General features: G+C 42.1%; 1 protein-coding gene across 1 annotated transcript in view; it reads left to right on the forward strand.

Annotated features, from left to right (window-relative positions):
* The window catches only part of Frmd4a (FERM domain containing 4A), a 574,514-nt gene that overhangs the window by 463,993 nt on the left and 84,232 nt on the right, over positions 1 to 26,289 (forward strand). The window contains 3 exon segments of the mRNA XM_048809187.1: positions 11,472 to 11,528; positions 12,366 to 12,388; positions 22,633 to 22,716. Coding sequence (XP_048665144.1) covers positions 11,472 to 11,528; positions 12,366 to 12,388; positions 22,633 to 22,716 — 164 coding nt within the window.

Genomic DNA, 26,289 nt, shown 5'->3' on the forward strand with positions numbered 1-26,289 from the left:
AAATTTAAAAGTGAGCACTGTCCACCAGGTGGCAGACTTGAGCTAAAGGAATTGACTGGGGAGCCACTGAAGCCAGGAAATCACTCCCAAGCTGGGCAAGTAGAAAGTTGTCCCAATTGTAGATGGCAGACACCTGGGTCAAAGCGAGAGGAAACATTTTCGGTTTTGGAGCTGTTCCATCTGTCAGGTCACAGATCCTGAGCTGGAACTGACTCTGGAATTCTTTACAATTTTTAAAAAGAAGAAATTCTCAGATTTCCCATGTGGGAAATGCCTACCAAGCCAGCCACATTTAAAGTCACAGTGCCACAGCATCATCCCTGTTGCTGAGTGGGGGGTGAACATCGTTCGGGAATCCCAGAACTCTCTTCTCAAAAATCCTCATTTGAGCTTGGTCAGGCAAGCAAGAGACCACAAATGACCCAGGATTAGCTTCTCTAAAGTTTATGCCAGAGACCAAACAGCATCCCAAGAACCCCCTGTCTCCCTCCCCTGGTCAAAGTAATAGTTCCATTTGCATAAATAAGGTTACAAATGTTTTGTTTGTTTTGTTGTTGTTGTTGTTGTTTGTACCGGGGGCTTACCCCCACACACACCTTATTTTATGATTTATTTTGAGACGGGGTCTCACTAAATTGTTTAGGGTCCTTTATTGTTATTTTTTTTTAAATGACAGTGGAACGTAATTCTTGTTACACATATAGAGCACAATTTTCATATCTCGGGTTGTAAATATATGTTCATACCAATTTGTGTCTTCATACATGTACTTTGGATAATGATGTCCATCACATTTCACCATCCTTGCTAACCCCCTGCCCCCTCCCTTCCCCTCCCACCCCTCTGCCCTATCTGGGGTTCGTCTATTTCTCCCATGCTCCCCTTCCTACCCCACTATGAGTCAGTCACCTTATACCAGAGAAAACATTCGGCATTTGTTTTTTAGGGATTGGCTAACTTCATTTACCATTATCTTCTCCAACACCATCTATTTACCTGCAAATGCCATGATTTTATTCTCTTTTATTGCTGAGCAATATTCCATTGTGTATATGCCACATTTTTTTTTTTTATCCACTTATCCACTGAAGGACATCTAGGTTGGTTCCATAGTTTAGCTATTGTGAATTGTGCTGCTGTAAACATTGATGTGGCTGTGTCCCTGTAGTATGCTGTTTTTAAGTCCTTTGGGTGTGGACCGTGCTTAGGGTCTTACTAGGTTGCTGAGATGGGTTTCAAACTCACGATCCTCCTGCCTCATCCTCTGGAACTGCTGGGATTACAGACATATGCCACTGCACCTGGCTTTCAAAAAATGGTTTTTACATTCATTTGTTACCTCCTAACCTGTGAGGGGGGTAGAGCAGGAATGATTAACTTTCCAGAGATGGAATCTGGTGAGAGCTCAAGGGAGGGACTCCAAGAGAAAGAACCTGGAAGCAGCGTGACTGGCGGTGCCCTGTTTCCAGCGGTTGAACAGGTAGAAATAGGGAGCCGAGAAGCAGAGTGATCAGGAGTTTAGCTTTTGCTGGGACAGAGTCGGCTTCCCTTCCCAGCTCTGTCACTTAGGGAATGCACTAAATGTGAACACCCTCTGTCATGTCTCCAGGTTTGGTCTTCCTCTTTGAACAAAGATATTGCAAGGCCCTATGCTCACCTTCTTGGAAGTACTTAGCCTGGTTAGCCACTTGGAGTCAGCCCTGAGGAGTTTCTGTTGGCTGTCCATCCACATGGCCGCCTGGCCTTCTGAGGCTTTGGAGAGCCCAGGAGACAGGGTCCGCCTCCTGGCCTGTCACAGCTACCCCAGGCTTCTGTTTACCCAGCAGCTTAACACCATCAGCTCCCGCCCTGTCTCTTGGGGATCGATTCCCACAGCATATTAGAATCAAAGTTGTTCAGGTGAAATCAACTGCTATCCCGGCTTCCTCAAAGACCTGCTTCACTCACATTTTAAAATATAAAGATTTATCTTTTCTAGGGGCTGGGGTGCAGCTCAGTGGTAGAACTCTCCCCTAGCCTAAGTGAAGTCCTGGCTTTGATTCCCCAACACTAAGGAAAAGAAGTCTTAGTTTTATCAAAATAATATGCTGCATAGTTTTGAAGTTAAATGTTTCTAGAAGGCTTCTGATGAAAATGTGCCCACCTCCTTTCTGACCAGTTTTACCACTGTCAAGATGGTAGTTGTTTCTTCTAGAGCTTACCTCTATTTCTAAATAAATGGCCCTTTTGTTCCTGGTTTGTCCATTTTAGGTGGTGAATTCTTTGCAAGATAGATGAGGATCGGGGTGTCCCATACAACCACCCACACTTTCCCTTTTCCCGTTTCTCAATAGGGCAATAATATAATTCTGGGATGAAGCCATAATCATCAGCATGCCATTGTGATGACTGATCCATAGTATCCTGTGGTTCCGATTCCATTCTTAGACAACCAGTTGTTGTACCTGGAGGGGTTAATGGCCTTGCTTTTACTTGTTGAGTTTCTCTGTATCCTTTGTTCCCCACCCCCCAGAGGATACACAGAAACTAAACAATCCTACAGATTCCCAAATGCATTCCAATATTAATTTCCAATGCAAAGGTAATTCCCCAGTTCTCTCTTTGGTTGGATTTTGGCAGCTGCTGCTGCTGTTGATTTTCCTGGGACCTGCCCCTGGGAATCCTCCGCCCTTCTGCTCCAGCTGAACCTGGCCTCCTTCACAGCTCTCACCCAGGAGCCCCCCAGCCCCCCGTCTTTCCCCACCCCTACACTGTATCGATTCCTCTGCCTCTTGGATCCTTTTTTCCTTTTTTATTTCCCCCTTTTGGAGAATATTCCCCAGTAAATTCTGAGAAATCATGTATATTATGTAGTGTCAATTGTATAAAATATCCAGGTCCTTGTAAATCTGAAAATGCCTTACCCTCATATCTAATGAATGGTTTGGAGCAGGAATATAGAATGACGATGTCTCTGACTATCAAGTGCTGTTCTGCAGAAGTCCACCGTCCTATCCATTATAGGTGATCTTCCCATCCTAGCGCGCGCACACGTGCACACACACACACACACACACACACACAATGAGATCTTTCAGGATCTCCTCTATTTCTCTCAATCTGAAATTTCAGAAGTGTGCCTGTTGTGGGCATAATGCTGGGTATTCATGGCACTTTTAGTCTTATTCAGGATATTCGTATATACCGGTCCTTGTACAAGGAGACTTGCACTCTTCAGTTCTGGGGGGGGTCATGTTTGTATTGTTTCTTTACCGTCTTCTCCCCTCTGTTGTCCTCTCATTCTGGAGCTGCTGTGCTTCGGGTGCTAGGCACAGCCTCCTGCCCTTATTTCTCACCTCTCCAACTGTCCATCTCTGTCTCTTTGTCCTACTTTCTGGGAGATTTTTGTCAGTATTAATCTCTTCTATAGACGTTTTAACCTTTGCTGTCATCTCCTTAATTCCCAGGAGTTCCTTTGTGTCTCTGATTTTTCCCTTTTCTATATTGTTCTGTTATTGTCTTAGGAACAGCCCGCTCCTATCGCCCTCATTATTCTAATTATAGTGCATACACTCGGTGTCCTTGCTGCTCCCATCAGTTCTTTCTTTGGCTGTTTGTTTTGATCTCTGTCTTCCCTGTAGGAGGTTTTCCTCAGTTGTCCGATGATCCTGGTGTTTCCACTCATATTCAACAGTGAGGAGCTTAAAAGCTGCCTGAATGCGGTGAGGGCCGGGGTCCTGGTGCTGTCCCTGTGGAGTGGTCCAGGGGCAAGCTGGTTTTTTCTTGGGGAACCTTGGATACCAGCATCTGATATCTTTTCTCCTGGGCTCCTAATTCCTCCAGGGATGCCCCTTCCCATTCCCACCTGGCATGTATTCTTTTATATCCAGGATTTGAGAGGAGGGAGTAGCCTGTGCTCCAGATATAGACTTCCTTTTAACAACAGCTTCCTGTTCATCTTCTCTAGAGAACCGAATTTTTGATCTGTTCAACAGCAGCCAGACAAGAAGAGGTGTTTCATTTTGCTTCATTTCATTTTTTTATTTTTCCCAAACCATATATACCATCTCCCCACCTGCTTCTCTACACCAGGAGGCAGAAAAACCATAGAGAATCTCTCTCTCTCACTTTCTCTTCCCTCACGTCTCCCTATTGTCTACAAAAGAGTAGGGCAAGATAATCATAATCTATAAGTCACAGAAATTTAAAGTCTGTCTGTGAAAGTGGGGCTATAATGATCTGTTTTAAGTGGAAAAGGAAGGAGTGTGGGTGGGTTTATTGACACCCACGTGGCCCCCAACATTTCTGATGTGTTTTAACTCACTACGGTGACAGGTGGGGAATGGAAAGAAAACGTGTGACCAAGGAATAGATAAAACTCATTTGGTAGAAATATGTGTCCAGTTCCATGGAAAAGTTACATGGGAATGCAGCCTGGCCTGAGATGCTTGTGTTCCCTGGGAGGAGGCTTAGGAGACCGCAGAATCATCCTGGCAAACCTTCCCCGGCCTCCCGTCTTCTAGGCCAACCAAAGAGGCCCATCAGTCAGCCCCCATTGCAGGCAGCGCTCCTGTCACCCTAGACAGAGTGACTAGATTCATGTGGACTCCGAGCTCTTCCCCTGTATCCTGGCTGCTGGATCGAAGTCCACTGGCTCTGAGTTCCACAGTGAGACAGTGAAATTGCTGTCACAGTAACCTCCAGAACTCTTGCAAACAACAAATGTAGGTGTTTCAGTCAGCTTTTTTACTGCTGTGACCAAAGGACCTGAGAAGAACAATTTTAGACGAGGAAAGGTTTATTTGGGGATCAGGGTTTCAAAGGTCTCAGTCCACAGACAGCCAGCTCCATTCCTCAGGACCCAAGATGGGGCAGAACATCATGGCAGAAGGGTGTGACAGAGGAAAGCAGCTCAGGACATGGTACCAGGAAATAGAGAGAGAGCAAGACCACTCCCCTCACCATGGACAAAATAGAAACCTCAAAGGCATACCCCTATGACCCACCTCCTCCAGCCACAGCCCACCTGCCTTCAGTGACCACAGTTAATCCCTATCAGTGAATCTCGTATTTTAATCATATAGCATTCCACTGCTTAAGCATATTCACCGCACTTAAATTATGCTCAATCTCAATGCTTATCTTGTCCAACAAGGATAACCAAAGAACAAGACCCACAGTTGTCATCTGAAGGCAGACTGAAATTCACTCCCTTGGGCTGGAGGAAAAGTTGGCATGAACATTTTCTGAGTGGATTTTTGTGGTCAGCTTCCACAACGTATCCCTGGACTAGGCACACGGACAAGGTTCAGAAAAGTGTTTTTTTAATTCATTGCTTTCTAAACCTGGGGAGCAAGGATTTGCATATTTCTTGGGGTATTATGATCTGAGCCTACAGGCATGCACTGAGAGCAGGTCATGACAGAGAAGGAAAAGCTTAAAATTCCTATTTTGAGTGTGCTGAGGGTCTCACCCAGCCTTCCTTTCTGAAAAGTCTGCATTGGTCTGGGAGTTTCACTTATTATTGGAGTTTAAGTAATTATCCTTGGGCTATATTTGCTACTTAAGCCTATGTTATCACTCTTATTGATAATGAAATAAATGGTCTTTTGTTGGAAGATCCTCCAAGAGCTTTGCTAATGAACAGATGACATCATATCATCTGTAGGTGAGAGAAACGAAGCCCAGAATCAAGTCCTACAGGATGGAGAAACCAACATAAATATTAGCCTCAGAATTATAGAACCCTGTTCCTTATCTCTGCCTTTGATTGATGCAGATTTGGTGCATGTATTTGTATGACAGGGAGCAGAAATAAAGATGGACAGGGAGAGACTTTCTTTTTCAGTTCTCTAGAAACAAATCCATATGGACCTGTCATCTTGGCTGTGCCCAGACTTCTAAAAGAGGGATTCCTTGGAATCATAACATGGGGCTGTCTGCAGCGACCAACATGAGAAATCTCTGTGGCACAGAATTAGAGTCGCGGTTCAGCAGGGACGACATGCACTCCTGTGGTCATGAGACAAACATGAAGTGACTTGACTGCTGAAGAGCTGGCAAAGGGCTGAGAAGGAGGGATTGTGCAAGAGCGCAGTAGTCTTATCCTGCACCACAGCCCGTGTTTGCCCAGGAGCAACTTTGTGTAGCATTATGAGTTGTGCAATGAGGCATGGCAGCTACACAAACATGAGAAGGAAGAAGAAGATAGCACGCTAAGCTAAATGCGGCTTGGTGACCCACTTAAACGGTTTACACTGTTTTGTCAGGGTCCTCTACAGAAACAGAACAATAACATACACATGGATACGGTGGAAGACATTTATCATTTGGGGTTGGCACATGTGATTGTAGGCTAAGTCCATGACCTGCCGTCTGCAAGCTGGAGTCCCAGGAAAGCTGTGGGTGTGACTCAGTCCAAGCTCAAAGACTGAGAACCAGGGGAGCCAGTAGGGTAACTACCAGCCAAGAGCAGGAGATGAGATGAGCTGTCTCAGTTCTAATGGCGAGGGATGAGAAAAAAGGAGAAAATTCTCCTTTCCTCTCCCTTTGGTTCTATTTAGGTCCTTAAGGAATTGGATGATGCCCACTCACATTAGGGAGGGTCATCTCCTGAGTCCACTGATTCAAACACAAAGCTCATCCAAGAACACCCCCACAGGCACATTATGTTTAATCTGGGCACCTCATAGACAGTCAAGTTGATGCACTAAATTAGCCCTTATATACATGGTAACCAGTACACACACACACACACACACACACACACACACCATGCTACCCATCTCTTTTTTAAAAAAAAAAAAATTTTACTAAAGATTCCTGTAGGCACACTAACGTGGCAAAACTGTAGAGTTTGGATTATCTATAGATACCAGTGAATGGAAATAAGTAATAAGGCATGTGTTCTCTAGTTTCTAAATCAGCTTTATGTCTCATCAAAACCAGTAAAATAAGCAGAAAAGAAGCTATTCTCCCCATTTGACTGATAAGGAAAATGCAACTCAAAGAGGTGACTTATTTGATGTCCCTGAGCTGTTGGGTTGGGACTAGAACATAGAGCTTTGTGAGGACTTTTTAGGTGTTCTGTGGGTGAGAGAGTAAAGATGGCATCTGCAGGTGAGGCTAGATTAGGAAAGCCTTGGACCAGCCTTGCAAGGGGTTCTGAGCAGACTTTACAAGAGTCATGCTCACTTACATCATCTCAACCTACCATATGATTGTTAATTATATTTCACATTATAGTTATCTCAATAATCTTCATGAAAGTTGGAATTTCTATAATACCTGACCATGGGGGAATGCTTTCCATCAGGCTTCTTGAGGGCGTATAAAGACCACCAACAAATACTCCCCACAAACAAAGGATCGGGAAGAACTCAGTTGCCCAGGATGATTGACAAACATCCACCATGCCTTCCTCATGGGGTTCTCCTGGGACCCTTTGGAACACATGGAGGCCCTGTGATGGAAATCTTCCTGAGATCATTGCTAACCATTGTGGGATGATATTTGGTCTCAGGCCTCTTCATTTAGCTTCTTCCTCACCTAGGATGAAACAATGCACAGTGAGAGGAAGTGGACCATCAGCCCACCTTACCCGGAGCATACACGTACACACCTGGTCAGGTTTTATCATTCCATATCATTTTCCAAAGATCAGAGAATGTGGCACATTATTCTATACTAAGGAAAATAGATGCCCAAAGTGCACACAAAATGGCCCCAGTGACCAAAAGACATTGCATTCTTTAGCAGCCTGACCCTTTACTAATACCAAGATAAAATTGTCAGGTTTGCCACTACACTGGGTTCCAGGCAAGATTCTAGCTCAGAAAACAAACCTGCAGAAAGCCCTCTTCAAAGGATGCTTGAGAGCACCGGGGGCCGCTGCACAGAGCTGTGGATTGAACAAGCCCAGCCTCTTAATATGGCCAGATGGAGGCTGCCTATAGATCTTCCTTGAAGAGTCTCCTGCCTCCCCTCCCACTTCCCCATTTTATCCTTCCTCAAGGGAAATCTCAGAGCCTCAGGCAAGCAGGGATCTTTGCACACACTCCTTATTGTCTCATTCAGTTTATTTCCTCTGCTTGAGCAGAAACACATGAAAGAAGCCACTTCTGGATTGCCAGGGAAGTAAGAGGAGAGAAAGGTAGAGTCAGTCTTTTGAATTTTAATGGCAGCACATTTCTGACAGGAAGACCCCTGGAAACTCCTGTTAACTCCTCTGGGGGAAGTTGGCTTTCAGGTTTTGCAGTACAATGGGAAATTTATGGAGTGGGCAGAAAGTCTAGGGCTTTGTTCCATCGTGGGAATCTTCAGCTAAAACCACCTGGGAAAGGGAGGTGTAAAGGTGAGGGGGGTAACCACAGGAGTTGGGGAGGCACGTGAACAAACTGCAGCAGGGAACTGGGCAGAAAGCACCAGAATATGAAAGTCTTTTCTTAACAATCGGGAGCATGTCTCACCACCATTCCTAGATAGGTTCTTAGACCACCTTTTAGGACTCTGTGTGGATGCACCTGAGGACATCCAAAGAGATGAGTCTTGAACTCAGTTGATACTAAATAGAAATGGGTAATAGTAATGCAGCAGCTCTCCTGTCCACCAGGTTTTCCAGTGTCGGGACACTTAGTTCTTCAATGCTTTTCTCTTATTGGGTACATTTTGACTCTTGCCCTTTGTATTGCCTTTGGTGGGAGATGGTCAAGGTCAGAGAAGGTGAAAGAAAACTTACCCCAGTTAAAGGTGCTAGTTCCCACCTGCCCTGACAGCCAAGGTGAGAGAGAACTTGCATAAATTAGGTTGGACCATTAACTGGTCTACTGTTAGAAGCTTTACTGTGGCTAGTCTGCAGTTAATATTCACCCACACAGCCTCCTGGCACTGCCTAATTGCTGTGAAAAAGAGAAGGCCTTCGCCCTCTTTCACATCCATCCTCCCTCCCACCACAACTAGAGACATTTTCATTTAGCAGGTGAACCAAATGGGGAACTGAAAGCTATGCTTAAACTTTAGGGTTGTTTTCTGATGGTTGGTTGTGAGTTAGTTGCACATTTGATGAGCTTCCAGTGGATGTTAACCATTAACTCGCTGATCATTAGTCGCAGCATAGGTGTAAATGTTTGACAGAAGAGCACACACACAGCAGAATGCTAACAAGTCCCCAGAAGGAGTTAGGAAGCCAATCGGTGGGAGAGGAAATGGACATATTAAGAGTAGAAATGATCTGTTATGGAAACGGTGGACAGAGTTTCTGTTAAATCATTTGTCCGCTGTTAAATGATTTACATTCTGATGGGACCTGGTAATCCCAGAACTGCAATTCCAAACATTCCTCCACTTCCCAGACTGACGGTCTATATCAATTACAGCAGCCATAAAGCTCTTTCAGCTGGTTCAACATAAAGAATTATTGTCCCCCATTCTTCCACATGCTTATTAGTCTCTTAGTCCACATTTCTGGGGTGGTTCAGTAGCAAATATTATTATCCAACTTTGAAATTCCTAGACTTGAAAGAGCCTGAGGATATCCTTCCTTCAAAAGATACAGGATTGCTTCAATACATTGTTTTGAGTTCCATGGGCCAATTCTGGACTCCCTCCCCAAACTGGAAAATCCATGGATCAGAGTTTGTTTTATAATTCAAGTGGAGAGTAAATCTAAAAGATAACTTCAATTATAGATACTGTTCTGAGAATATGTTGGCCAAGACTGAGCCCTTATTGATGTGGGGGAATGCAGGTCCCAGGCAAGGTCATGTATTGTATGGGGAGTTAAGCATTTGTTTCCAGATGCAGGAAAATGCATGTAATGTCTGTAATCCTAACTGAGGTAGGAGGATCACAAATTTGAGGCCAGTTGGAGCAACTTGGGGAGACCCTGTTCCAAAATAAAAACTAAAAAGGGACGGGGATGTTGCTCAGTGGTAGAGCACCCTGAGTTCAATCCCAAGTACTGAAAGAAAGAAGTCAAGAGTTTGTTTCCAGTTCCATAACTTGACCTTGTGACCTTGGGTAAGCCTCTTCATGATTTTGGATTTCTATTCTCAATAAAACATGGGGCTGAGCTTGGTCTCTAAATCTCTCCTACGTCTAACTCTGTCATCCAGTCACTCACTATAGGATCTGGTGATATTTGGGAAAGAAAAAAAAGATAGATATTTCTACTTAATCTTGACATTGATTAACATTTTTATTATTGTTACACGCCAGTGGAATCCAGATTTCCCTTTGCATCTAACATACGAACTATATATAACAATACAGTATTGTGCACTGAGAAGTTAATTAAGAGGGTAGGTCATGTTAAGTGTTTTACCACACACACCAAGACATCTTTGGAGATGATGGACATGTTCATTACCTTGATCACATTGATGGTATCACAGATGTATGCACATGTTAAGTATGTGTAGTTTTCATATGTGTTTATTCTACCTCAATAAAGCTGTTAAAAAAAAAAGGTGGGACTATAGTTATAGTCATGTGTCACTTAATGCCAGGGATATATTCTGATAAGTGTACTATTAAGTGATTTTTTTTTTACTGTACAAACATCATACTGTACTTACACAAACTCTGACGGTTGTGACATCATTAGGCGATACAATTTTATGAAATCATCATCGTATATGTGATCCACCATTGACCAAAACATACTTATATAGTGTTTAACTGTATGCATATTTTGAATATGTGTGTATGTGTATATATATATATATATATATATATATATATATATATATATATATATATATATACACACACACACACACACACACACACACATACACACAACTGGATTTTTTTAAAAACCCAGAAGTTTATGTTCTTTTTTAAGACCATGTCCCTTGATCACAATTAAGTATTTGGAAGAAGAACTAATAGAACAGAAGCATATTTAGACTAGACTCTATAATAGCTCTGACTGATAGAACCATGATAGAAATGTTCTGTATCTCTGCTACAACATGATAGACACTGGAGACACTGAACCATGAGGCCATGGAAGAAATGTGGCTAGTGCAACTAAGGAACTGTATTTTTAATTTTTTCTAACTTTAATCTTAACATAAGGGGTTAATGCTGTCCCAGTACAACATTTCTTTCAACAGAGCCTTGCTCCTAGTTCTGAAGTAGAATTTACAAAGAAAATTCAATTTGTTATCATGCCACCACATTCCAGTGACTAATCAGATGAACAGGTGGACCACCCATTAATGTCCCATCATGATTTAAAGATGAAGCCTTTGAGGTGACCATATAGGCCTAGGAGCACTGGTCCCTTCTGGCTCAAAGCTGAAAAAACACTGTCAGGGAGTGATGGAGACCAGTAATTCAGAGCAGTGATCTTGGGGACTAAAGACAGTCTATGGGTATTTGAGATTCTGGAAAATCCTCAAATAGGCCAGGTCTCTTTTGAGAGAGATGTCAGAAAGAAGTCATTGTTAAGTTCCAAACTCACCTTCCCTGTTGGGATTCCCTTTCAGGAGCTTATTGATGTCGACAGTGAAGTGGTGTTTGAATTGGCCTCCTATATTTTACAGGTAAGTTGCTCTACAAAAAAGGAAGAGGAAATAAGACTGACCACTCACAGGTGATACTGTTTCCATTATTTGTCTGCCTAAGTTTTTCTAGCTAGAAGCTGGAAGAAGCCATTAGGAATACTGATCCCATGGCAGTAAATAGCAGTTTCTACCATTCCTGAAGTGTTAGCCAACTCTATCACTGTAAAGGAAGCTGTGTGTTTATGAGCCTGGGAGAAACTGAGGTCATTCAATGACCCCATTTTTTTTTTCTTTGAAGTTTGGTAACACTCTTCATCCGTGGAGAAAGCCAAGAGAATAGCTAGAATTAATTGCCAAAGACTTGCCCCATCCCCTGGAAAGACAGAAAAATCTTAAGCTTCTGTAAAAAGAGAGAAAGAGAGAGATGGCTTTGAGAGTATTAGCTATAATGATGACAAGGTGAGTTGAAATTGATATCATGAAGTTATTCCATCAACAGATATTTCTAGGACACTGTTAAGTTTCCATGGCTCCTGCCTCTAAGTCTTTGTGTGATGGAGAAATAGTCCACAACACCAAATGGAACAAAAAGTGACATAAGAAGGAGTTCTATCCAGACAGGTGCGAAGTTCAGAAACTTTAAACCTGAACAAGTGAGACCAGGACCAAGCTTTGGAAACTTGCCTTTTGTCATTATGAGTCATGTTCTTTATATTTTACCTTCTACAGTTTGGCCTGGTGTCTCATATTCAGGGAGAAAAGGAACTTTTTCCTGCCTCATGGTATTCCTATAGCAAATTGGATGATAACAATGTATTTTAAAGTCTGTGGCTGAATTTTTGTGTCTCACTGATGTTGCATTTTTTTCTTCCACAGGAGGCAAAGGGGGATTTTTCTAGGTGAGTTTACAAACTTTTTTTTGGCTTGAAAAAATGTATTCAAGGGCTGGGATTGTGGCTCAGTGGTAGAGCACTTGCCTAGCATGCGTGAGGCACTGAGTTCGATCGCCAGCATCACATTAAAAAACTAGATTAAAAAAAAAAGATATTGTGTCCATCTACAACTAAAAAATTTTAAAAAATGTATTTAAGGGCTGGGGTTGTGGCTCAGTGGTAGAGCGCTTGCAGCATGTGTGAGACACTGGGTTCGATTCTCAGCACCGCATATAAATAAATAAGTAAAATAAAGGTCCATCAACAACTAAAAAGTATATTTTTAAAAAATGTATTTGCCTTTCTATTAAAAGAAACTATCCTGCCGGTCCTCTGTAGGAGGACAGTTTGTTTATTAATATTTTATGTTAGCGGTGTGATCCAATTTTCAGCTTGTCAATTGAAGCAGATAGATCAGAAAGAGGAAAGATAGTCCTGGGCTGAGTCCATCCTAAGTGAGAAGTCCTCAGGTTATGTCAAGTTCAGAGTCCAGTGTCACCCATGGTCATTATTCTGGGGTTTGATGGGTTGTTCCAGTGTCTCTGTGAAGCCTGGAATTACTACCCAGGTGTTAATATGGTTGCAGGTAACATGACAGCCCTAACAAGTATGTGGATGTCTTTTTTTTCTCTCAATTTAGTCCCTAATCCTCCAGGGACAAAATGCTATCCCATAGGGAGATGTCTTTCATAGACAGCATAAATATTCCACTTCAACTGTCCTTCCATGTCAAGATACTGCATTGTAGAAAAAGTAAACAGACATAACTACTTGGGAACCTGGGAATGGCTTCAGTAACCCTGTAGTAAACAAACCTGAACCTTGTCATTCATTCCATAAGCTCCACCCATTGACCAACTTGGCTGAAATCGCCCCACAATCTCTCCTGATCCTTACCAAAGCCTTCCCACAGCAGAGGGTGGTAGCTGTCCACCCTAACAGAATTGACTGCTCAAAGACAAATGTTGCTCCTCTTCCTCCTCTTTTAAAAATGGAAACAAGTGGAGGGCTGGATTTGGACAGTGGGCTATAGTTTGCTGACCCCAGTCTAAAATGAAGGGACTCCTTCAACTCCATTTGAATATTTGCTTAAGAAGACCTCAAGGCCCCCTTTATTTAGATTTCCCAAGTCCTTGGTAGAAAAAAAAGTAGTCATATTTTTAATGAATAATGATTGTAAAGAACCTTAGCTGGGGACCTTGAACATGATAGGTGGCCAGTCCCCATCTACTGAATTTGTTGAATGAACCATTGTGGGTCATAGTAACTAGTTTATAACATTTCTTTGTTACTCTCTTCTGACCTTAATTTGGCATTGGAATTTGGGGTTTTGATAAGTGTAAGTTCATATCTACTTACAAAGATTTCTGGAGTCCTGTGAGTAATGGTTTGAAAAACACAAATCCAGTGGATTCCAGTGTCCAGTCTACTTACTCTGAGGGTACTTTTTGGTTTGCCTGCTCTGCACTCTGCTGTAAATATTATTTATTTCTGAGAGTACCCTGACAGGATGGAATGTGAACTGGGAACAGCCTCGTCTGGCCCCAGGGATCCTGGGAACGCGGCCACAGGGGTTGCCAGGGAGGAGGAAGTGCAGGCCTGGCCTGTGCAGTCTTTCATGGCCCCCTAATGAGCTGAGGAATGCCAGCTAGTTGCCTGAATTCAGAGAAAAGGAGAATCCTGGTTGAGCCTCATTTGTCAGAGTGCTGTCTAGGGGTTTGTTTGTAGCTGCAGCTGTCTGAGGAGAAAAATAGCTGTCAGGGGAGGGGAAGGTCGGACACCTTATCTAAAGGTCAGTTTATCTCATCACATAAAACCCACCCCACAGAAGGTGGAGGTGATCTGTTACATTGGGGTCCCTGATACACATAGTCTTCTGGAGCAGGCCCACAGTGAATAAGACTCTCTTCAGAAGTCCAGAGAAAATAGTGTGCCTGAGGGGTCTGAAATAAGAGAAGTCACTTTGAATTCCTTGTGTGCGCCTCTTCCCGTCAACTGCTGGGACGATCCCCAGAACATTGAAGCTGACCATGTTTGGTTTGGTGGCTGAACATTAGGCAATTTAGATGTCCCATTTCATAAGTTAGTTTTGTACAAAGTGAGAATTGCTGTTAGTCATTAGACTCTAAACCTTAATTGTATAGAACAGTGGCTGTGACTTGGAAACGTACCCTGTAAAAGATGTCTGCCAGAAAGATGGAATCTTGAGGAGGGCTTTTGTATATACAAACACACAGGGCTCAGGTCCTAATTCTAGGATAGTCTTAGATAGATGAACAAATAACCTTTTGGATTAATGGTCACACACAAAAAGCAAATTAACCTTTCAGAGCCTGAGGGGGTCTTGAATCTAAAACTTCCTAAAAGACTATTTTGCCCAGGATGCTATTATTTTTACACTTCCATTTCAGTGACTGAATACAGATAGCATTCAGCTTAAATGACTATTAAAAATCTACAAATTATGGGAACAAATTCCCTAAAGTACCAGAGGAAAAAAAGAGACAAATGAGAGAAGTCAAAAGTGCTGATACACTTCAGTGGGAAAAGAGCTGAAGAAGGACAACCCAGAACCATAGCTGCTTTCTTAGGAAACTTGCAGGCTCCTGTCTTTCTTTTTTTGTCTTCTCGCTTTGTTCAGCAGATCTTACGTAACTCTCGTCCTTCCAGTTAGTGGACATACTGACTTCCTGGTCTCACTGAACCTGACAGTGAAATGTCAGGTTTAGCATTGATGAAAGACAATGACTGAGAGATAGATAAGTGGTATCGCCTATGAGAGGAAGAGATCCATGCCATCCATGTGTATTCGGACATACAGTGGGCAGATGTGTACGCCATCATTAAAGGGTTAGGAAATGGTCTTATCTAAAAATAATGTTTTCTCACTTCTATTATTTTCCACAACACAGCATGGGTAATCTTGTTTCATTTCCTGGTGTGTGTACATTTAAAAAAAAATTTTAAATTCTCATGTCTGTCAGTGTTCAGGAAATCAGTAGAGTTGGCAGGTCTATGTGAAAACATGTGAATAGCGTCTGAGTCTTTAATCAAGGCAGTTCTAGGAACAAATATCAGGTGGAGAAGAGCCAACACAGTCTAAAAACAAAGGCTCTCATTTAATAGTCACCCTTGAACGCTATTAGACCAACAGACATTACCTGTGATTATACAGCTTTGTCACAAATTCTGCAGTGTTTGAGTGCCTCGCACTGACATTTTAATTCTAAAACTTCTTTTTAGACCCTTGGGTTATTTTAGAAAAATAATATTTTTAGTACCAAGAGCCCCATTTAATCAACTGACAAGACATTCAAATTTTCTAGTTATGTTCTAATTTAACTGAATAGAAGATTCATTGCTGCACTGTGCTCAGTAAGGTATTAGATATAAGAACTTGATTTTTCCCCCACTACAAGGAAAACCCTCCTTATCCTAATCTTGAGAATCACCTCACTTGTCACCGTCGGTCAGTCCTTCTGCTATTTCTAGAAATGTGATATACATTTAAAAAAATAATTTTTAAACAATTTTTTAAAATTGAAACATTTTTTAAACTGTTTTATGCTGAACACCAAAAATCATAAATGCCGAAATCACACTCCCCTTGATATAAAGAATCAGCTATACATAAGTAGGGACTAGTAAAAACCATCTGCTATGTAGAATTTTTTCTTAACAAGATTTATTGAAACCAGATCAGTGAACTCCATAGCTTTGGGCTGTCTACTGGGACCTGGAAATATCTTTGTTTTAGAGGACCGGATGTATTGATGCTAATCACTAAAACAGGAATCTCCCAGCATGAGATTTACTAGGACCCATCAGCCAACAACACCTGAAAAAGACTGACATAAGGAAATTCCACATAAAGATCCTTGGACTATGTTCAGCATCCCTGGTGGAGTCCTGTTGGGCGGAGCCCATCACATGCTTCAGAGAGAAGCCCAGCAGTCACAGGCTCTGCTTCCAGCACAGCGACCTAAGGGGAAGTGTGGTTTCGATTGGATATTTGGGTTTCAGTTTATATGACATCCATACAAAGTTAAATATGGGTCTGCTGAGAGTACCAGCTTATTAGAGTTCAGGGGTCAGTATGAAATCTTCTTGTGTCTCTGAGAGATGAATCCGCAAGTTTTTTATTTAAAAAAAGAAAAACATTCCCACTTTCAGAAATAGAGCAATGCTTCTCACTCAATCAATAGAAACAAAAAGCAATTCTTCACTAACAAGGGAAATTGATTTTCACCTCATTTTAGAAGAGGAGTTGGAGTATTTATTTGTGCTGAAAATTTCCCATTTATTTCCAGAGACTACATGTTTATAGGTCCCTGGGAGAGCAATTAGAGACAAAAAGTGAAAAGATATTTTAATATTTTATCCTGTATAAACTGCGGGACTGTGTGGTCACTAGCATGAAGAGAAAGAAACTTTTGTGACCCCCCCCCAAGGTTCCCTCTTGATTTTCTCTTTTAATCTTGTCTTTTTAAAAAAATTTATTCTGATTTGTTATATATGACAGTAGAATGCATTATAATTCATATTACACACACAGAGTACAATTTTTCATATCTCTGCTTGTACACAAAGTATATTCACATCATTTGTGTCTTCATACATGTACTTAAGATAATGATGACCATCTCATTCCACCCACATACCCCCTCCCTTCCCTTGTCTGCCCTATTTTGAAATGCATTTGTGAATAAGTGAATTAATGTAAACTAAAGCTGGTTTACTAGTCTATGAAAATTCCCGGTTCATAAAACTTTTTGGTCAGGCCAGAGGATGCAAATCATAGGTCAAAGCAAGAATTTTAGATCAACAGGAGAAAAAGATAATGAGCTAATTTTCTTCTTAAAAACTTTTTTTTAGTACTTTGCAAATCTTTGTATAGATTTCTATCTTTAAAGGTGACAGTTATTTTCTTGTCCAGCTGACAATATAAAGAGTTGGTTAAAGGGGCTGGGGTTGTGACTCAGAGGTAAAGTGCTTGCCTAGCATGCTTGAGGCACTGAGTTTGATCTTTAGCACCACATAAATGTAAAATAAAGATATTGTGTGCACTCGAAACTAAAAAATAAATATTTTTTAAAAAGAGTTGATTAAAGCAACAGTCTGTAAATAACAATTCCTGGCTTACTAATGTCATTACTGTGCATTTACATAAATAGTTTGACTAATACAAGTCTAATTAAACAAACTCAGTTTTACATCAATATCAGACCTTTTGATCATTTGGGGTATATTTTCCTACAATTGTTTAATTGCCACTAGGGAGAAAACAGCTGTCATTGATCATATGGTAATAGAAGTAAATTTGGTGAGGCTTTTAGATAATTAGTGAAAAAATACTTAGACAGTTTTGTTGGGAATAGTTAACATTTGGAATACAACTTACAGAACCTGACAGTATCTGTCATACCATTCTCCTATTGGAAACTTCCAACGAAAAACATCATCTTTCCAACTTGAAACATACCTTTCAGCCCAAAGAAGGCTTTTTGTGGGAAGAATCGAAATTAATATAATTATCAAATATCAATTTATTTTTAAGAAGAAGAAAGAGGGATGTGTAGAGCTTTCCCATGATTTAAAAATGACCTTGAGGACCATGAGTAATTGAGAAGCAGCTGGAATCTTTCGTGCCAGCAAGAGCTTTTGAAAGGAACAGAATCTATGAAAATTTAAAGCAAAATGTTCAAGTGGAAAAGTTATGAATTGTTACAGAGAGCTTTGTTTTGTGCACAAAAGTCCATTTGACTGCGCTTTTAAGTGTGTAATTCACATTTTCAAAGCATAAAATAGTATTTGGATATGGCTTTTTGCAGAATGATATTCTTCAAATCTTATGGGAATTGTTAAGATATAAAGTAAAAAGGAAATATCGTATTATGACAGCTTATCTCTTTTGTTAAGCATTTATTTAATCTCACTATCATATTTTGAGTGAACTCTGAATAGTAAAAAGGTTCATGGTTCTGGCACTGTGACAGTTTTCAGAGTTGAGATTCTCAAGCTAAAGGGTGAGAGTGAAGAAAATCAGTGAGTTTTTCTTCTCAGCGGTTCAAGTAAAATTATTTGAAATTGTGAACTTTAGAAACATTTTTTAACTTGGATTGAATTTGACACATTTACAACTGAATTAGAAATTTCACAAAACTTTTTTCTTTCAACCTAGGAAAACCAGACTCATTAGTTAAAAAAAGAAATCCTTACTATATAATTGAACAGTTAGCATCAGAAGGAAAGGCATGTAATTCATAAAAGTATTTGTAACATCGCCCCTCCACAGGATTGGTCAGTTAGTGTGACCTATTTATCCTTGACACATGCCCAGACTCCAGAATCCCATGCTGGGAAAATCTTTCCGGGTCCCCGGGTGCTTCCCTTGATCTGCAGATGTCAAAGGCAGTAACAGAAGTTTCATAGACAGTGGGCACAGTTCCACATGGAAGACTCCTGCAGCATCGGTGGAGCCATCAGCACACTGAGTCTCCCCTGCACACCTGGGGGAAGTGCATGACAATTTGCCACTTTATTCATTGTTACTTCCAACTTTTCCTTGGTTCACAAATAAAAGGCAGGAAGGAGGAAGCAAAAGAAGAGATTGTTTTCTGCATGCCTTTTAAAGATCAGAAAACAAAAATCTATAACTTATTAATCTGTCTTGGAGTTTTCTAGGTTCCTTATGTAATGGATAGGAATAAGATCCACAGTGTATCTGAAACTTTAGGATATTAGTGTTTCTGAATCCAGAATTTCTTGGGTTTGAGACCTGTGATTTGGTGCTGATACCCTCTGTTCCTGACACCTGGGGCAGAGGCTGGGGCAGCACCTGGAATCAAAACTCATCACCACTCCTACGTCAATGCATGGATGGATGTTCACCTCACAGATGAGAGATATAGGTCAAATTTTTCCTTGGGTAAAAAAGTTGGATTTGCCTTTTGCCACAAAATGGGATAAGAAAAGTGCATTTCTTGGAGTATTTGGGGTTTGGGAATTGTGGGTAAGGGATGAAGTCTTGCCATACTCTTATTTTGTTTTGAAACTGCTTTTCCCTGGAAGACTTTTCCTTTATGATACACTCATAAAACATGAAGAGTTGATCTGGGGCTGGCATAATGGCAGCATTTCTGAGTTTCAGGCTCCACTCTTATGTTACACTAGCAAAGACTTTCTGGATTTAGTGCTCTATTGTTTTTGTAGCAATGTAGATCAAAACAACTGGTTTCCCCAGCATATTTGGGCCCCAGGTTTCTCCTACAAGTTACAGGTATCTCATTTGATCTATAAGAAGTTTCCTGGAAACATTATTTCCTAATTTTTTAAAGGAAAAAACATAATGGTTTTTGCTAATCATTTTCTCAAGTTTAATTTTGACCACCTTTGATTTTATGGTGTCTAGGTTAAATTTGTCATTGTTGTTTTGTTGATTTGGGAAATTTTCTATTTGATGTATTGCTAGAAGTTTTTGTTTTATCCCTCAGAACATCTTTCAAAATTCCCGTGTTTTAGGCAGTAGAAGACAAGCAGATCATGTCAGCTCCCCCCTCCCAAGAAAAACTAGCATGGCATTGACATAACCACTTTTATGCTGGCAACATTGATAACTACTTAAAAGTTTTGAATAAAATCTGATTAATATTAAGAATAAAAAGAATGAAATTTTATTCTTAGTTTAGCAACAGACTCTAAGAAACGTTTATGGTTTCTTCTAAAAATAGAATATGACCACAATGAACTTTTAAGGTGTGTTGTAAGTTAGCATTTACCAAGGGCATGGAACTCTGCCGGGGAAACATCAGAGTGAAAGTCATTGAGAGGAACTTCTAGCACATTTGTTAGGCTGTAACAGCACAAGTCTCTGAGGGTGGAGTGACCCCCTTTCCCATCAGGACAGCTTTCTGATTTCCCAGCGCAGAGTCTGGCTGGATGGACGGGGCTGGACACCTCTAAGTCACTAGAAATGTTTATAAACAGCAGAAAGGCAAACAGAACATTTCTACATTCTTGTCCTTTGGGAAGGATTAGAAGCCATGGATCCCTTCCAGAATGTAATGGATTTGGATGGGCTTCACACCCTGGTGATTTCTTGTTATATTTTCTGTGTAACCTTGCCCTGGAGGAGAACTAGAAGATCCACTGCAAGTTTCAGCAAGGAAGTCAAGCCTGTGGCTGTCATCACAGAAACTTGTTTGCCAACAAATGAGTGTTTGGAGGGTAAAATGATCCCTTCCTCCTTTAGTCCCTTCCTTCCCCAAATGTGATAGATAGACCCAAACTCAAGTTCCAGCTCAATAAAGGAGCAACTAATTACTTTTCTCACAATTTCATCCAATAAAAGTTACCTGCTAAAGGTTTGAGGCACCTCTTAGACACTAATGAACCAATGAATCAAATCCCTGTGCTCAGGGAACTTACAGTAAAATGGGGAGAGAAAAATCTAGAAATCTGTTGCTGTGAATGTTTTTTTAAACTCTGCTGTACTAGTGTGCAGGTAAAAATTCCAGCCCATACTGGAGGATCGAGTTTTCCTAAATACCAGGAGCTAACCTCCTGGAAAACCTTCAGTGATCATTCCATTATCTACTGAAGCAACCTGAGTCCTCTTGGCTTGGTGTTGGAGGTCCTCAGAATTCCAGGCCAACCTGCCTTTTCAGGGATCGATATTGTCCCTTACATGCCACTCAGTCCAGTTGATCTCTTCAATTCAAGTTAGACGGCTTCTGTGACTTAGATGTGCTCGACCGAAGGGAAAAATGATGTTCCTGTTCTTTTCTTCATGCACGTTTCCCCAAAGCCGGCATTTCCACCAAAAGACCTATCCAGTTATCTTTTATGTACACCTCTTGCCTCCCAAGCTAAATTGTTCTTATCTTTTAGATAAGAACTCTGGCTCATCCTTCGGGTTCCCTTGCAGTACTCTCCGTGTAATGGTGTGGGCTTCGTGAATACTTTTACATTATTGACTATTAAGTGAAAATTCTTGCTTTGCTACTCAGATTGTAACAGTCCAAGTATGTGGATATATTGATTCAAACAATCACAGGTGGAGCTTTTCGTTCTGATTGGTTGTTCAAAGCCAGGATTTATAAACATTACTCCCTTGTTTCCTCCAGTTAGCAGCGTGGGTGTCGGGCTGTTTGCTATCTAAATGCCCCAGGATCTCCCCACCTGTGCCTAGGGTGTTTCTTCCTTTTTCATATTCACTTATCCATCTCTTATCTCCTTGCTTTTTGGATGCTACTACCTAGTATCTTAGTGGACAATTTTTGCCTTGCTTTGTATGAATGACACAGAAACTGCTAACAGCACAGATCAGAATTGTGGATCATGGGATCCATAGAACTTCATGAGATAAGCCCTGGCACTCCAGCTTCTTGGCTGGTGAAAACACTCTTTCAATACCAGAACCATCCCCAAGTTGGATGCTGTGAATGGGTCTAGGGGTAAAGTGGGTGTGGTCATCCCAGAAAGCCCAACTCAAAGGGAATGCAGATCTGCTGAGTGTCTGTAGAGGAGTTAGGCATCTGAAGAAGGCTGGTTGAATTAGGGGAGTTTAAAGTGTCTTCCACACCTCAGCATAATTGAGTCTGTGGGAAAAAGACATTCTGGTTTGAGAATAAGATGTGTGAAACCTCCCAATAGCACGGGCAATCCAGTTCACACTTCCTAAGTAGTTTCTGGGCATTGTCAAAAGCCAAGTTTATTTATTTGTTATATTTCTACAAACAGTTTCCATGTGTGGTCAATCTAAGCAAAACAAAACACAAATAAAACCAGAATTGTGTTAGGCCAGCAGTGCTCCCAGGGAAACTGTGATGATACCTGGAAAGTTTATCCTGGGATCCACCCTGGTGGCACCCCGGGGTCCCTTCCCTGGATTCATGCCAGGGACTGGTCAAGGAACCTCAGTCTGCTCTCTATGAGGACAAGGTTTGAAAAGGCAACTGGGCCCCCTGAGTGCTCTGTCCTGGTTCTATCCTGGTCCTGTGCTGGAAGAGGTAGCCACTCAGCTCAGTGTCTTGCTTTCTTTTCCATCTATGTAAGAAAATAAATATAAAGAAAGCTCCCTTCCTGCCACCTCTTCCATTAAAAAGGGAGCACCCGTGGGGCTCCCAGACATGGCGGCAGGCTCAGCCCTATCAAATAGTGCAGTTATTTTCATGGAGGTTGAGTGTGTTTATTGGCCTTCTCTCTTTCAGCAATGAGGTTGTGAGGAGTGACCTGAAGAAGCTGCCAGCCCTTCCCACCCAAGCTCTGAAGGAGCACCCCTCCCTGGCCTACTGGTAAGACCCCTGAGTCTTCTTAGGAGCCGGTCCTTCAGGAGTTGCACAAGGCTCAGACAACTGAGCCTTTGTGTGTCTCCTGGCCTCCCCATGTATTGATTAATTTATGTCTTCGGAAACTACTTTCTGCATTTATTTAAATGGTGTGTCGTATAGGAGAGCTCTCCTTTTTTTTTTTTTTTTTTTTTTCCAAAAAAAATTAAACCTAGAATTTTGCTTTGGAAGTGTCGCCTTGTCGCCTCGTGGGTGCTGGTAGAGTTTTCTGTTGGAACTGTGTCATTCGATGACAGGAGATGAGGTTTGGGGGTGTGGGAGAAGTACAGGGTTTTCAACGGATGAGAGACTGATTCTTTCCTTTAGCCTCCTCCATGTTTCAATGTTTTTGGTTTAGCCGCTTTGTAACATTATGCCCAAGTTCATCTGTTGGGACCTTAATGACTGAGCTTGAGTTATTCAGGAATCTGAAAGGTTCCCAGATTGCGGTTTGGGCCACAGCTGAGCAGGGCTTGCATTCCTGGGTGGTGTGTTGAAATCCTGGTGGGAGCTTATGCCCTGACCACTGCCCCTAAGGACGGCACTGCTTCTCTGATGTTCCTTCTGACGCCTCCACAGAAATCAATGCAGTTTCTTATAGAATGAAACAAAATAAGAGAAAAACCCAGAATGAGTTGATCCTAATAAGGTATGGCTTGTGACTCACCATGTGCTTCTTCTGTATGCGCTTCCTGAAACACTCAGATTTCTGCATTTCATCTTGCCTATACACTTCTAGGCAGTCAGCTTGTTCAGCCATTCAGTGGCTTTGAGCAATCTTCTGTTAGGATAGATGCATCTCGATGCAGAGCTCATTATGTCTGAGCAATCTGGGAGCAGGATTCAAGGCCCCGAGAACTCTCTTCAGGATACTGGTGTCCCTAACTTCATCTCTCTGAACTGATCTGTTGTCACTCTTCTTTCAGCAACATAGATGCAGATAAATATCAAGCCTTCTATTGTCATCTATGCCCCCAAAGCAAATTCTGTTTAATCTGCAGGGATTTTGCATGTATCTGCTTCTAACCTGACCTTTCCATCTGTGTATATGAACACCAGAAACCCTTGGTTTCTTGGTTCCCGAAACCCTGTTACCCTATTTACAACAGAGTCCGCTAAGCTGTTCACTTCTGGAAAACCCAGGGTGAAGGAGGTAGGGATGCAAGAAGGTGATTCTAGAGACTACTCGTTCTTATAGAGAGAGATGGATTTCTCACTGAGAGCTATAACGCTAGTGGCTTGTCTGGAGTCAGAATTGCTCATTGCTCTTGACCTCATCCATCATCTCTTTCTTCATTTGCTTCCAAACATAGTTACATCCTAATGCACATTTCAGATCTATGAACTTCTCCCCTATCCCCTTTCTGGATTTTTCTTTTCTGTCTCCACCAGCTGCTCTTTGCTCACATATTATTACATTTAATGCGGAAATGCCTTCCTTCATGCATATGCTTTCTGTCTTTTGTCAACATGAACACCTATCCTTGGATCCACCCCTTTAACCGTCTTGCCAGTACATCCCTTATCTCTGTGACCATAAAGGGCTTCATTCAGATCCATAAGCACTCAGACTACTGTCCACTGATAGGGTGGCAGGATGGGGGAAGCTAGGTGACCTCAGCTTCACAGTCCAGCTTATGTCAGTAGCATGTTGTGGTTGGCTAAAGTATCTTCCTATTTATATGAATATGAATATCTAAAAATGAGAAGGAAAATGCCATTCATGAGGCATATAGACACAGAACAAAAGTAGAGACAGAGCTAGTAAAGCAAGCTTATCCAAGTCTTCCCTTCTCTGCCTCAGCATTAGCATCAGTAAGATTGACCATGACCCCTCATGGGTGGAGGGGACCTTTTCCTGCCTGCTGCGGCCACACCGTATCAGGCTGCACTGATCATTCCTGAACTAAGGACGTATATTCACTGTGCTTCTGAGTGCTGCTCCTGCCGGCTTTCACAGATGCAGTGGGCAACCTTCACCTGGAGTCTATCTGCACAGGCCAGGGCAGGATGCCTACGGGTGAACAAAGCAGCAGTTTGAGAGTCGCAGCAGAGTCTCTGAACTGCAAGGTTCTAATTATCTCGGTAACTTTCATTACTTCTCTGCTGCTTCAGTTTCTCCATCTGTAAAATGAGGTTAACCCACTGACCTACTCCTCTACAGTGTGTGCCAGGGACACTGAAACCGTTAGCACCTCCCCTGAGACAAGGAACAACATCACTGTCACCATTCTTCCTTCCACCATCCGTGCATTTCCTGCACACCACTGTCTGCAGAGAGGCCATTTAACTAAAGGACACAGTCCAGCCTGTGACAGGTCACAGTCAGCCTTGGCCAAGGGCTTTTTTCCTCCAGTGTCCTCCAGATAGTACTTTGGGATTTGGTCTCCTCTGGTTCACAGGTTCTTACAGTCATTCCCTATGACTAACAAGTCCCTGCCACAGATCTGAGTATTGGGGAGTCTCTGGACATCAGAACACCCAGCCCTTTGTGGGTTCCTGAAAAAAGTGGGGGGCAGGATGGGTCCTCAGCCCATGTGAGTGTGTGATAGATTCATGGTTTAAATGGGAACAAAGAAGCTGGAAGAAGTGGAGACAGGAGAGGGAAGCCATTGGTGGCTTCACAGATGGCCCCAGCCAGCAGGAGACACAGGGCAGGTGGGGGAAGACAACAGCTTCTGCAGCTGTCAGGCACTGTGAGACCCCATGTCAGGCCGTTTAGTTAGTAAACAGCGGAACAGCTGCCTGACAGTGCTTTGGACTTTGTTTCATTGAGGTTCTCCTGAGCCATGCTTATGTTCTCAGCACAGCACTGTATGGACTTGCATTACTCCATCTTTTTAACTCTGTCCCAGAGCTACCAAAGCAATGGGCTCCTATCTACATTGAGTTGCTTGACCCTGGATCTAGGGATTGAGCCACCAAATCCCAGGTCATATGGTAGGAAACGTGCCAACACAGCTGTTGCTTTAGAGGGTGGCGGGGAGGAAGCCAGGATGACCCTGGAGCCTCCTGACATAACTCCGGAGGTTTAGTGAGGCTGGGGCCTATTCCTGGAGAGGATGCCCCATGGGAACCATCTGACAGGAGACTTTGTCACATAAGAACCAGAACTTACACAGTGCAGGAGCAGAGGAGAAACATGGCCAAGTTTGCCCCTTTTTGAAAAGCAGGTGCCTAGATCCCAAAGACATGACTCTCCAGCTAAACTAAGGTCTCTCCCTCATAGCTGACCTATCCTCATTCTAGGTACCTATAGGGACACTTTCTTGTGAAGAGTTCTGACTTTCCTCACATTCATGACATTTCAGAATACAAAAATCAAATGATATTAATTAAAGATTAAGATAGTAATTGAAGTCAGATATGATAGTCCCAGCTTCTCAGGAGGCTGAGGCAGGAGGATTACAAGTTCAAGACCAGCTTGTAGTTAGTTAGAAAGACCCTGTCTCAAAAAAATAAAAAAGGGGTAAGGAAAAAACTCAGTAGTAGAGTGCCCTGAGTTCAATAACCAGTAGCACCACAAAAAAAAAAAAAAAA

Source organism: Marmota marmota, unplaced genomic scaffold (assembly GCF_001458135.2).
Source record: "Marmota marmota marmota unplaced genomic scaffold, marMar, whole genome shotgun sequence".
In the NCBI taxonomy this organism is placed as follows: Eukaryota; Metazoa; Chordata; class Mammalia; order Rodentia; family Sciuridae; genus Marmota; species Marmota marmota.